General features: G+C 40.4%; 1 protein-coding gene across 7 annotated transcripts in view; it reads left to right on the plus strand.

The window, feature by feature from the left end:
* The window catches only part of Kcnj16 (potassium inwardly rectifying channel subfamily J member 16), a 54,525-nt gene extending 48,837 nt beyond the window's left edge, over nucleotides 1-5,688 (plus strand). For 6 of the 7 annotated variants that reach the window (XM_076543653.1, XM_076543654.1, XM_076543656.1 and 3 more), the window contains one exon: nucleotides 3,995-5,688. In XM_076543653.1, the coding sequence (XP_076399768.1) occupies nucleotides 4,120-5,379 (1,260 nt within the window). In that variant the 5' untranslated portion in view covers nucleotides 3,995-4,119 and the 3' untranslated portion in view covers nucleotides 5,380-5,688. Of the gene's footprint in view, nucleotides 1-3,329; nucleotides 3,565-3,994 lie in introns of those variants that run through there. The other variant, XM_042283049.2, reaches the window with a different exon arrangement.
* The last annotated feature ends 8,891 nt before the right edge of the window (nucleotides 5,689-14,579 follow it).

Consider the following 14,579-nt stretch of genomic DNA (forward strand, 5'->3'; position numbering starts at 1 on the left):
GATGTGATATGAGGATGCAAAGTCTTGGTCATGTGCTGTACACTCAGCTTGCTGGGGTAAAGCTTATTTTTGAAGACTGAAATGAAATGCAAGAGTGGTTCACCCAGTAAACAGTTAAATATGGGAGGATGTGGCTGAATGGAAGAGAAAATGTTTCAATTTTATGCACGAAGAAACAAGAACAAGTATTGGGTGTGGGGTTCATGTGTTTTTTTAATGCCCCCTGCTGTGTCAACGGCCTATTCAAATGCACTGAATTAGTAAAAGGTTCCCCTAAAGTTGAATCCATGCAGAGAAATCATTAAAACGGAAGTCTGAAAGCAGAGACCTGTAGTCAAAGTGAGTTAAAAATATTTTTCAGTGTCTATTCTTAATATAATTAGCAAGATATTAAAAAATGACTATTGGGGAAAGACATGCTTTCCCCAATTCTGTCTTCTTCCCATCCATCCATCCATCCATCCATCCATCCATCCATCCATCCATCCATCCATCCCCAGATACTTACACAGAATGAAATAAAATGGAATACCTCTTAGGAGCTTTCTAAATACCTTTAGATGGATTTATTTTATTTCATGTGTATGAGTATATTTCCTGCATATGTGCCTGTGCACCATATGCCTAGCTGGTCCCCAAGGAAGCCAGAAGAGAGCAGAATCCTCTGGATTGTAGTTTCAGAGGTTGAGAGGTGCCATGCGGTGCTGGGAATTGAACCAGGCTCCTTTGTAAGAGCAGACAGTGCTCGTAGCCTCTGATTCATTGCTCCAGCCACAACCTTTGGATGTTTTAATAAATTCTGATAATATTTTATGGATTCATCACCCTGATTGTGCATGGTCCCTTTTGTTTTAACCCCATCTATAGAAAGCACTACCCCACAGCAGAACTCAGCTGCAGTATGGACGCAGAGTGCATCTGTTGCCTTTGTTAATTATCATTCAGCAAAATGGGCTTCTCTTGACTCAACATCTGCCTTTGACTTTTATATTCCATAATTTTATAATTATACTTGATTTAGTTTTCTTTCTAGATTTGAAGTGCAAGATAAATCTTGAAGTTGAGAGTTTGCAAATGCTTTCTTTTGATGGAATTTGTGGTGGCAAGATGATTATAAAAACATTCAAGCACTTCAAAATTATTTATTACATTTATTTGTGTGTTTGTGTGAGTGATGTGGTGTGTGGAGGTTAGAGGACGGCTTGCAGAAATCATTTCTCTCCTTCCAGTGTGTGTATCCCAGGGATCTTATGAAGTAGTCAGTCTTGGTGGCAAGCAAATTACTCCCTGAGCCATCCTCACTGACCAACATTATGGCAATTTTAAAGGCTAGATTTTCATCCTAAGAAATAGGTATGAAATATAGAACTCCCATGAATCCAAAAGCACATTCCTCTGATGGCTAATAGCAAGCAGTTGCAAAAGTTCTCAAGTTAACACACAAAAGACCAGATGAATACATGTTTATTTTGTTTAACCGTTTTGCAAATAGGTCTTTGCAAATGGTTATTCATCGATCACGTAGGCTGCAGTGAGAGTTGCTGAAAGGGATTGGTCTGTCTTGGCTACAGTTTATCACTTAGGTTGCAGATACTTGTTTCAAAGCATGTCTCACTACCATAGCTGAAGAGTCAAAGAGTCTATAAAGAAAGCGTGGGAACCTACCCAGACTCTAAATGCTTATCTGGGTAAGTTGAACTGCATGGTTGCAATGATCAACCCTATCAGAGACCTGGGGAATCTGAGTCATAATTCTCAGTCATAACTTGAAAACCCTGAAATTATTAAGAGTACTCAGCAACAAATTTTCCACAGACCCGAATTTGCTAGCTTACAACTCGTATTAATTGCAAATTAATCCGCCGATTATCCTGTTTTGGAAGGTGTTTTAAAAGTGGCTTGTTTATAATAGTTCCTAGCACCCCTGGAATCCAAATTGGATGCCAACTGAATGCCATTTCAAATGAAGCCCTTTTTTCCCCTTTTGGCAGCTGAACAGAACAGAGACACACAGTAGCTTTGGATCTGTGAACTGTGTTTGGTTTTTTATTTTTTTTTAACTCTCAGCCTCCCCTATTTTTGGGTTCCTTAAGGAACTTTCTTGGTTGGAAGCATTTAGCAAGAAAACAATTCTACCTCTATATCTGCTCTTCAGTTTGAAATTATCTGTTTGTTTGTTTGTTTTTAAAATTTATCCTAGACTCCTGCCTTCTGTGGTCAGTATAGAGTAAAGAATGAGCAACACTATAGAGGTTTCTGTCTCATAGTCACTTACATTTAATTAGACAGATGCCTCTGATAACCAATGAACAGATATTACAGATAATGTTTGCACTGTAAAACAAAAGATATTTATATTTTAGGCTCTGCATTCCTAGGAGCATTTTGATAGATCTAGGTCATTATCTTGCAATTATTCAAATATCTTTCCTTAAACAAGGCCAAGGATTACCCATAGAGAGGATAAAACCACTAAAAACAGACCTGAAGAATGGGCTGGCACACACACACACACACACACACACACAGAGAGAGAGAGAGAGAGAGAGAGAGAGAGAGAGAGAGAGAGAGAGAGAGAGAGAGAGAGAGAAAGAGAGAGAGAAAGCCATAATGCTTTACAGGGTTTTTGGCCATAAGCACAGTCCATCCTTGTGAGTGGTCCCCTAGACAAAGAGTTCTTTGTAAAGTGGGCCTGATCCCTGGAGAGAGAGAAAATGATTCTTTCTGTCTGGCTGGAGAGACATTAACTCTTTCTTCTCTTCTGCAGTAGGAAAGGAGGTAGATCTCTAGTGATTAATTCACACATGAGTTTTAAGGAGTAGTATTTAGTCATATTGAGTTTACCTGTGACTGAATGGATGGTGGGATCTTCCTGCCTGTCTTTCTAGACTCCATTTCTTCTATCTGTCTATCACAGGTGGATCATATCAAAGACATATTCCAATAACTCTTGGACCATTAAGTGTGCTGATGTTATTACACAGAAATAGCTGAACTATTTTGATAATCACTTCTTTAAAGTTTAATTTCAGACTTAGGTGTTTTTAGACACGGATGCCAAAAAATGAGAACTGTATGTTCTCCTTGGCAATCAGTTTTGCTCAGGGAAAGCAGCACATGCATCAGAGAAAACACCCAAGAGCTAAGAGAGGGGGTGTCTATTGAATGGTGGTATGCTCCCTTTAAGAGTGAAACAAGCTTTACAACTTTGGCAAAATTTTTGTTACTTTTCAGAGAGAAAGAGAAGAGCTGTTAGTGTCAAAAACCAAAGAGCAGTAAGCATGGATGAAGGCTGTGAGACAAGAGCAGAGGCAACTTTATACCTCAACAGCAGCTTGTCTGGGAGTGGTTTGAACTCCTCTGGGGTTAAGAAAGCTTTCTTTTCCAATCAAGGGAAGGGTGGAGCTAGGAGCAAAGGAGTTTAATCAGAAGTAGATGTCACTATTCATCCTGCTCTGTTTGGAGAAGTAGACAAGAAGAAAAACCCAAGTGGGACAGAGAAGAAGCCACGGTGTGGGGCTGCCTATGCCAGACACGGGGCGGCCGGCCCATTACCAACCAAAGGTAGAAACTCTTTATTGCTCTGGCATTAGTAGCTGGAAATCTTGTAAGTGAATCTTACTTCATTTCTGTATATTATAGATTGCTTTGTTTTCTCATGCAAGAAAATGTGTTAGTATAAAACCAGTTCTATCAGGTGAGAAAGGGTTGTGAGGTACCATTTGGGGGTAATCATAGTCTTTACTCAAACACTATGTATACATAAAAACCTTATTTTCTCTAATTGCATATTTTGTTCCTGTAATAACTGAGCTGCTTTCTATATCAAAATGTTGAATCAATACCGAATGTCTCCATGGTTCAAATGAGGTATTTAGTACTTTAGATAGAACAAAATTGCTCTCAATTTGTCAAACTACCATCAAGATGGAAACTGGAATTTATAGCTAAAATGTTGTTGTTTAATTTTCTTTTGTTCTGTATTTTATTTTAGGATTTAACTGAAAACTAAAAAGAAAAGAAAGAAAGCAAAGCAAAGAACCACACAAATTAACAACACACCTGGATCTTTTAACTGATATAAAACACCCCTGGATGCCCTAAAGGACTTAAGAAAGAATGAGCTATTACGGAAGTAGCTACCGGATTGTCAATGTGGACTCCAAATATCCAGGCTATCCACCAGAGCATGCCATAGCTGAGAAGAGAAGAGCAAGAAGGCGCCTACTCCACAAAGATGGCAGCTGCAACGTGTACTTCAAACACATTTTTGGAGAATGGGGGAGCTACATGGTTGACATTTTCACCACTCTTGTGGATACCAAGTGGCGCCATATGTTTGTGATATTTTCTCTGTCTTACATTCTCTCCTGGTTAATATTTGGCTCCATATTTTGGCTCATAGCCTTTCATCATGGAGATCTATTAAATGATCCAGGCATCACACCTTGTGTTGACAATGTGCATTCATTTACGGCAGCATTTTTATTCTCCCTTGAGACCCAAACCACCATAGGGTACGGTTACCGGTGTGTGACAGAAGAATGCTCTGTGGCCGTGCTGACAGTGATCCTTCAGTCCATCTTAAGTTGCATCATAAACACCTTCATTATTGGAGCAGCCTTGGCAAAGATGGCAACTGCCCGGAAGAGAGCCCAGACTATCCGCTTCAGCTATTTTGCCCTCATCGGTATGAGAGACGGGAAGCTTTGCCTCATGTGGCGCATAGGTGATTTCCGACCAAACCATGTGGTAGAGGGAACAGTGAGAGCCCAACTTCTACGTTACTCAGAAGACAGCGAAGGGCGGATGACCATGACTTTTAAAGATCTCAAACTTGTCAATGACCAGATCATCCTGGTAACCCCGGTTACTATTGTCCATGAGATTGACCACGAGAGTCCTCTGTATGCCCTTGACCGCAAGGCAGTGGCCAAAGATAATTTCGAGATTTTAGTGACATTTATCTACACTGGGGATTCTACTGGGACATCCCACCAGTCTAGAAGTTCCTACGTCCCCAGGGAAATTCTCTGGGGCCATCGGTTTAATGACGTATTGGAAGTGAAGAGAAAGTACTATAAAGTGAACTGCTTGCAGTTTGAAGGAAGCGTGGAAGTCTATGCCCCCTTTTGCAGTGCCAAACAGTTGGACTGGAAAGACCAACAGCTCACCAACTTGGAGAAAACATCCCCTGCCCGAGGGTCGTGCACCTCAGACACCAATGTCAGGAGGCGGTCGTTCAGCGCGGTTGCCATTGTGAGCAGCTGTGAGAACCCAGAGGAGACCACCGCTTCCCCACCTGATGAGTGCAAGGAAGTCCCGTATCAGAAGGCTCTCCTGACTTTAAATAGAATCTCCATGGAATCCCAGATGTAGCCCTCCTCTTCAGCCCCTTACCCGAAGGCACAAAATTGTAGTAAGCATGATTTTTAAACAAAATGTTAGATCTGCCCTTTGCAGCAAGAGTAGACAGTAGAGCAGGTTAAAATTGGTAAGTGATCATCTAAAAATTCCATAGCTTTCCAATATTAAAATTTGGCATTGGTAGCAAACTTTGTATTGGGGAAGCTATAAGAAGCTTAATTGATTACAATTAATCTCATTATTGCATACACTTGTGTCTTCTCTTGAACATGGAATATTTAGGAGTGGGAGAAAAGAGAGGCTGCTAGAATAGATTAAAAATAGAGAGGTAAATATTTTCATTTATAAATTAATTATGCAACGAGAGCTTATAATAATATCTCATAACCTAAGTGCAACAAATAAGACATGTCTCAGTAAAAACAAACAAAAAAATTAAATGTAAGTAAAATGAAGTGTGGTTTGAGGTACCATATTTGCCTTTCATTGGTATCAGAAGACAGAGTCGTGGCTTTAAGAAACTAATAATGCCACCAAGTCAAAGATTTCTTTCAGTGAGACTTGCCTAAAATGTTATTGGTAAGTGCTAGAACCTAACCATGTGGCAGAAGAAATGGAGACATCATTATTTAGAGAAGTATTTTTCTCTTAAATACCTTGGTTCAACCAAACAAATGGGGACCAGAAGTGAGGCAGTGGCCTTTCCCTCTGCTCCTTGGAGAAGTCTGTGCTCATATCCCCCGCTGCTCTCAAGCTTTTGTGAAGAGGCATCACAGAGTTGGCTGCAGCAGCGAGGCAGTTGTATGTATCCTCAGACCTGAGAGAATAAATGTTGTTGGCTCCTGGTCCTGAGAGGCTACATGTAGGCAGAGAGGAGTTAAAAGAGCCAGAACTTTTCCTAAAGACAGCGAGGCAGTGTATGTGGCGACTTGAGTTGCAGGCATGAACAGTTTTGTGAAACAATGCAATGAAGTTGATTTGATTGTGTATTAGAGGGATAAACCAAATATTATGGAAATGATTACATTTTAGGTCAAAAGATGAATGTGTATTCTGTTATCATGTTAAGGGATTAAGTTAATTCCTGATTCCTTTCAGCATGAACCCAGTCTCAGACACTGTAAGCTTTATAAACGGAAGAATTATTAGCTATGGCTTGGCATGATTTGTGAATTTTTTCCACTGTTTCTGAGCTAGGAATGAGTATATGATGTAGCTGCTGTTTAATTTAAACACACACACACACAAACACCACACTTACTTAAACTTAATTTCAAAAGTAGACTGAACTGAATCATGCAGTCGAAGATTACCAAGCTAAATAAAGCAAACAGGTATTGAAGGGCTTTCTTTCTTCTTCTGTAATTTTCTTTTTTTCTCCTTCTCCCATTCTTTCTTTGTTTCTTCCCGTTATCCAGGATCAATGCAGAATACTGTGTACCTTTGCAAATACACATGTGTAAATAAATCTTTCATCCCTAATATCTTATAAATAAGATAACCTGTTCAAGGGGCAAGCTAAAAACTCTCCTGAAACTGAATATCTGGGATGAAAGTCATGTTTAACCTTTACTCCTTTATGAATGGAGAATCCATTAGTTAAACCATACAATATAGCCATGTGTTTACAAATACACACACTCTCACACACACACAATTTGATTTGTTAATAGCAATTACTTGTATAAATTAGAATATTTCCATTTCCAAGCCTAAAAATCATCACCACCGTAACAGTGCTTTCCCCACCAATTTGAATTTGCTTCTCTGGAAGGCAGGTGCATTTCACTGCACTGTGTTTCCTTTGTGCTGTCCTCCCATGATGCCTGCCATTGAAACAGGGGATCATTGATGTCTGATTAAATACAATCTATCGCACTACGTGTTCACACAGAGTGGAATGTATGGTCAGCATTCCTGTGTCCCACGCATCTCTGATCATCTATGCAGATTTATAGCATGCTTTGAAACCTCCAATGACTTCCTTAACAATAAAGATGATAGAGTAATGCGAAACACTGTGTTTATTCCTCTGTTCCCTGTAGTGTAGACTCTACTGCTTGAAAATGAGAATGTTGCTTCACATAATGGGTTTTTAACAGCATGTGGAGCAGCTACATGTGAAGTGACAGTTGCTTTTATACACAGCACAGATCAGCTCTGTTCAAAATGTATTTCTGGTTTTAAATGCACTGTCGTTGATGATAAATGAGGCAAGTTGAATATTTTTTATGCTGTATCTCTCTCTCTAAACATGAAATTATTCATCAGAGTTAATTAGATAGAAAACAAATTGTGGCATCAAGTCTCTGCCCAATGGGTACTGTGGTCTGTGTGTAAGAGGAGCAAATGAAGAAAGAGAAAAAGAGAGAGTTGGGGGCAGAGGGAGAGGGAGCAGAAGAGGCAGAAGAGAATGTGCCCTTATTTCACAGCTTCATCAAGCTCTGTCAAGAGTGGTCCACAGATGTGCTTAGTCTCCATGACAAAGTGGTGAGGTGGGTATTTAACACATGCTCAGTTCTGTGTTTCTTCCTCACCAATAAATTTCTAATCAGGACAGCAGTGTGCTCAGGTGAAAACATGCAACAATGCTTCCCAGTTTCTTTCATCTGGGGGTGGAGTGTGGGGTGGGGGTATTAAATATCACCATTCTGGCTCATGCATTATCAGTGCAGGTCTCTTGGTGTGATTTTTACAAAAGTGCTTTTATAGAGGTGGACTTAGCAGGCATATATCCTTTCACTCTCCCTTGTGACTCTCTTTCTCACGTAGATTTCAGGGTCGATAGCTGTTGGCTTTGCAGTCATGTTGTACAAAGACAAATGAAGCACATCTCCCTCAAGACATAATGACAGGACAGGAGGTATTGTACCCTCCAAATGCATCTCTCTCTCTCTCTCTCTGTCTCTACACACACACACACACACACACACACACACACACACACACACACACACACATCATTTTACCCCACATTTCTTTCTCTCTTTTCAGATCCCTCCAACATATCCCTGCAAAGTTTATGCCCTCTTGTTTTTAGCCATTGAGTCCAGTGACTGCTGCCTATATATGATTGTGTGTGTGACCGTCCACTGGAGAATGGGCACCCACCAGAGGCTACATTCCTAAAGAAAATGGACTCTCCCTGTAGCTATCAACTATCAGTAGTAGCTCCTCAGCTCGATCTAGCTTTCTCTTTGTAAGAGTAAAAATAAACAGTCTCTAACCATTACAGGGAGCACCATGCCTCCAAGGAATTACTTTGAAAACAAGGTTAGGAAGGAAAAAAAAGAAGCACAGTTTAAGTCCAGTTTGTACTTGTACCTGACATTTCATGGAGCTGGTCACTGTGGAAATTACATATTTTCTCGGGAGCTGAGGAAATGCCATTATTATTGTAAAACAAACATAAAAAATTGCTTCTGACCTAGAAATCCCTTTGAGACACTGGTGGCTGAGTGATCTTGATAACAGGATTGACCAGGACTCCTATGGGGCTGCCTTGATGTTCTCCCTACCCCACAACCCAATAACATCATTTCTGTGCCTTTGTGAGACTTTTGATGGTGATAATGGCCGAAAATAAATACAAGCTTGGCAAGCCCTGTAGTGACTACAGGAAAACAAGACAAAATGATGCTCCCCCAACCCTGCTTAAATTCTCAGAAGACCTCGGCAAGACCAAATGTTTATGTTTAGAACATTCAAAGATATTTTAAAGGTACTTCAAGGAATCTGAGTTCTAAGCATTTCTATTTTGTGGGTTGAGTATGTAGTGCTTGCTTGCCTAGCATGCATGAAAACCTCTCTTCTATCTCCAGCAAACAAACAAAACAAAACATGGTGGCATATTATATATACACATATGTGTGTGGCCCCAGCATTTGAGAAATAGAGGCATGAGGATCAGAAATTTAACTTCATACTCAGCTATATATAGCCTGTCTCATATATATGAAAGCCTTTCTTAGAGGAGAAAAAATAGGGGTTGAGGAGATGGCTCAGTGATTTAGAGCATTGGTTGCTCTTCCAGAGGACCTGAGTTTGAGTCTATGCACCAACACAGCAGCTTATATCTGTCTATAATTCAGTTCTAGGGGATTTAATGCCCTCTTCTGACATGCCCAGATATCAGGTAAGCACATAGCACACAGAAAGACTTGCGGGCAAAACACCCATACATATATGTTTAATGTACTATAAAAAATTAATTTCTTATGATCTGAGTTGACCACAGAATACAGCAGGTACTAAAGTCTACCTCTAAATCACTGGGTAGCAAATTCCACTCAGCTGGAGATGTTCTCTGCCTTCTCTCTGACAGGCTGGCCTGCTTGCAGGGGCTCTAAAGGCTTCATTGGTCTGTGACTTTTAAGGTCAGTTTAGCCTGAAGACTTCTAGAAGCCATTTCTACACACCCCGAGTCACTCCTCAACCCTGCCTCTATTCTAAAGTTAACACAACTTCCTTCTGTCTCACTTCTGCTTTCAAGGAGCTACTACATAACCCACGTTCGTGCAGGAAACCATCTAGATGCACAAAATACTAGTGAGCACAGTTCACACAGAGCACATGGATAGAGCAACCAGCAGTGAAGAACTTTAGCACATCCTCTGCTAAGATTCTCTTGGATACCAGGAAATAGAAACTAGTGCTTTGAGACTTGGTTTGAATAAATCTGTGGGCAGAGAGAAAGCAGGGTCCCTCGCAGGGCCTTTTTCCTAAAAAGACACAATCCTTGTGTTGATAATTTGTCTGCACTGCCATGGGATTTTGTTCCAAATGCTTAATTCACTGTGTTATTGTATCACTAAAATACTTTAATGGGGTTCTTTTTAGACTATTTTTTGGGTCCTGAGGTTTCACTGGGGTTGAACTGCTTCTTGATCTGTCATGTCATTGTGTACACCATTCCTTGGGAAGGTTCAGGACTGTGGTTTGGGTCCTTCATGCAGCTTCTAGCAACTGAATGCAAAACTTGTAAAGTTAGTTAGCTTTGAATTTGAATATACCCTTTATGGTTCAGCAGGCCTTCTGGTGGAAGAGTACCTAACATGGAAAACAAAGAAGATAATATAAAAATAAAAAATATAAACAGAACAGCCCTTGGCTTTTTGATTTTCAGTCTTACTGTTTTATTCTTTTATGTAAATACTGTAAAATTAGGGCTGGAGAGATAGCTCAGCAGTTTAAGAGCAATTGGCTGCTCTTGAGGAAGACCTGAGCTCAAGTCCTAGAAGCTATATGATGACACACAGCCGTCTGTAATTGTAGTTCCATGGGTATCAAACACTCTTTTCTGCCCTTCACATTGATACTAGGCATGCAGGGGGTGCATATACATACATACATACAGGCAAAACATTCCCATATATAAAATTAGAAATAAGTACATCTTGAAAATGATACTGTGTAGAAGTGTCACACCTGGAGTCTGCCTGTTTTCTCAAGAAGAAGCAGGTGGCTGCTGGGGAGATTGCACAGTTGGTGAGATGTTTGCCTTGCAAGCACAAGGACCCAAGTTAGACCGTCTGAACTGAATTACAAAATTGTGGGCATGATAAGGGGGCATCTGTAATTCCAGACTCAGCATGCTGAGATAGGCTGGTCTCTGGGACTAACGGGCCACAAGCTCTAAGAGAATGAGAGATCCTGTCTCCAGAAACAAAATGGACAACACCCAGTGAACATTTAGAACTGGAAGTAGTCTCTCTGGCCTCCATGTGTATCTATACACATGTGTATGCACAACTATAGGCATATGCCTACACACCCACACCAAAGGGTGTGTGTGAAAATAAAAGAGGCAGACTAAGGTTGTCAGCCTTTTTAATAAGTCAGTGAGATTTATCACTTCTCCTGCCTGGGCTCATATGGAGACTTAGAAAACTCCCCAGGTTACAGATAAAATGGTTATTTTGAGCTTTTCAGTAATCCCAATGGGTGAAAACCCAAACAGATTCTCTTAGTAAATTACATAATCACAGAATGCTTTTGTTTCTACTGCTATGTTGACTCTAGGGGCCTAGGAAACATCCTTAAACACTATCTAAGCAACTGGAACTTGATACAGAAAGAGCCCCAACTAAAGGCAGGTCCCTGAGAAGTCGTCTTTAGGGAAAAAAATCAGAAGTCTCCCCATTTCCACATGAACGACTTCATCACAGATAATTCTCACTGTGACTAAACATGCTTCATTTTAATTAGAAGCACATGTTGGACAGCAATTATTTATTATACTTCTGGTTGATTCTTCTGATATTAATTTGCCTGGAGAAGGGAAGCCTGCCCTCAGGCTGAGTTTACAGCAGAGCTCACCCATGTCAGCTGCTAATTCACAGCTAAAGATGCTTATGATGGTGGCTTCTTTTACCAGATGCCTCTTGTGTTACAGAGAAGGAACTCTTCTCTGCAGAGACAGACAAAGAAGAGCAGAAGAGTAAGGAGTTACCCCAGGTGACAAGTGGTCCTGATGTGGATTAAGGCTTAAATGTTAACACCTTTATAGGATAATTACTAAATGAAAGACATAGTCATGTCCACATCCCTTGTAAATCTGAGGACATAATTTTCTTTTTTTCTACTTTATTTTATTTTATTGAGAATTTCCTTCACAAGCATGATATTTACATCATGTATAATGAGTTGCAGGGTTTTGTTTGCTTGTTTGGGTTGTATTTGCTTGTTTTCAGCGTTAAATTCTGAACCCAGGGCTTTGAGCATGAAGGTAACAAAAGATTGTTTGAATTGTTGACTGAAGCATTTGTCAAAAGATGACCTGCTGAAAAGGAATTGGAGATGCCTAATATCCCTTGGCTTAGTGTCGATGAGGGGATTTTAAGACTCAGGGAAATTGCAATGCTAGAGTGGGTGTGCTGTATAAAACCTAATCCTCCACAATGAGAAATCCCAGAAGACAGGCCCTTCACTAATCCTATAAGACAAGACACAAAATGGTAAGAACGGCACCAGCATACATGAAGAGCTTTCCTGTTGCCATTTTCCTCGTGCCAGACCCTAAGGTGGAAGATCCTGATGCTCAGTTGGATGGATTAAGTGCAATGGGTTTAATTGGGACCTGAAGTGGCAGGGGCCTAGTGGCAGCACTGAATCTCCAAAGACAAGGTGATCATAGTTATTGTGATGGGCAGCACAGGCAAATATATATATATATACTGATATATACATAGTGATAAGAACACCTGAGTCATATAGACCAGGGTGAGCCAAAATTTCATATCTTGTTAATGGTGCAACCTGGAACAATATAGCTGATGTTTCTGATTTTTCTTCTTTATTTGTATCTACTGCAGCTGTATGAAGCTAAAACTGAGAGTATGGAATTAAGTAGCAATTGTCCGAAGTCTGAATGCTATTATTTCTATTTTCTTACTGAATAGCTTTGGGAAATTTATTTAACCTTTCTGCATACAAATTTCCTCAACTGTGAAATAAGAAAACTAATCTCATCCACTTCGTAACTGTTGTGAGACTAACTGAAAAATATTTCTAAGGGGTTAAAACAGTGCTTTGCTACATAAGGGTGTTCATAAAATGCAAACTACTGATGGTATTGCCATTAGAAAACTCTTCACATTTTTTAGTGTTCCAATAACTTATACTCATCAGATTTTAACAATGACAAGAGCAAAAACAAAACAATACTAAGTTAAACAACTTTAACTGACATGCAACCATTTGCAGAAAATCCAGTAGTTGATGCAGTTCACAGGTAAGTGATTTATGAACAATGTTACCAAAATCACCTTGGGCTTTCTCTATATCTTGTGTCTTGCTCCCTCTCAGCATCAGTGTGCTGTAAAAATGGTGCTTTGAGAGGGAAAATTCTGCTCTACCCAGATGCATAAGTGTAGAGAACAGTGTCAAACCAAGGAAGCGCTGAGCTTCATCTCATGCAGGACAACAGCACTCCTGCTTGAAATACCAAATGAACATTAGACTAGAGCCATTACCAGTTCAACTATTTTACATTTTATGTGAGTTACTTTCAAACTGTCCAGCATTTTCCAGTACATTGGAAAGGTCCCATGAAAAGCAAGGTTTGGTTTCCAAACCGCATATCACAACCCCAATACAGTGTTACTCACTGAATCAGGAACTGCTCAGTGCCTGCCCTATCCAGGTAATCACCAAAGATCTGCAACTCACCTGGGAGGCTTCCAGTCACACCCACTGCACTGGATGAGAATAGAAGTGTGGAATTCACAACAGAGAAGAACAATTACATTCACATTGTAGCCAACATGATGTGTGTCCCCAAGGTGCCACCCATCTTGTTTTGGACATAGTCTCTTATTGTCCTGGTGCTCTCCAAGTAAGGTAGGCTGACTGGCCAGTGGAGCCCAGGGATCTACCTGTTTTCACCTTCATAGCATTGGGGTTATAAGTACAGTCCTATTTCCTGTATTGGTTCTGAAAATCAAAGTCAATTCTTCGGCTTGTGTGGCAATCACTTCACGGACTGAGCCACTGTCTTAAGGTTTTTATTACTGTGAAGAGACACTGTGACCATGGCAACTCTTATACAGTAAAACATTTAATTGAGGGAGCTCACTTACAGTTTCAGAGGTTCAGTCCATTATCATCATGGCTTGGAGCATGGTGGCATGCAGACAGACATAGTGCTGGAGGAATAGCTGAGCACCTACATCTTGCAGACAACAGGAAATTGACTGAAAGTCACACCGAGGGAAGCTTGAACAAAAGAGACCTTAAAACCCACTCCCACAGTGACATACATACTTTCTCCACCAAGGCCACGCCTCCTAATAGCACCACTCTCTTTGGGGGCCATTTTCTTTCAAACCATCACAGCTGCTGTTCCCAGCTTGTGACTGGCAAATTTATAATGAATGCTTTGAAACTAGGAAGTCAAACTAAGGGGGCTGACAACTGGCAAAAGTCTCCTTTATTGTACCTCCCCATAGCAGAATAGTAAGAAAAGTGGAGACAGAAAAGTGGGCCAAAGTTTCCCTTTGTAATTAACCACTTCTGCAATAACAGTATGAATGCATTCACGAAGAGCAAACCCCTGTGGTACAATTTTGTGAGAAGTATATTGAATTAACTTTCCCTGTTACTCAAAAGTATGCCAAAATAGTACTGTACTTCACACACATTTGAAAGCAAAAGCTATTAGCTACTGAACAGTAATGCATTGGGTGGAAAAAGGGCTCACAAAATCCCACCCC

Source organism: Peromyscus maniculatus, chromosome 8 (assembly GCF_049852395.1).
Source record: "Peromyscus maniculatus bairdii isolate BWxNUB_F1_BW_parent chromosome 8, HU_Pman_BW_mat_3.1, whole genome shotgun sequence".
Taxonomy (NCBI): Eukaryota; Metazoa; Chordata; class Mammalia; order Rodentia; family Cricetidae; genus Peromyscus; species Peromyscus maniculatus.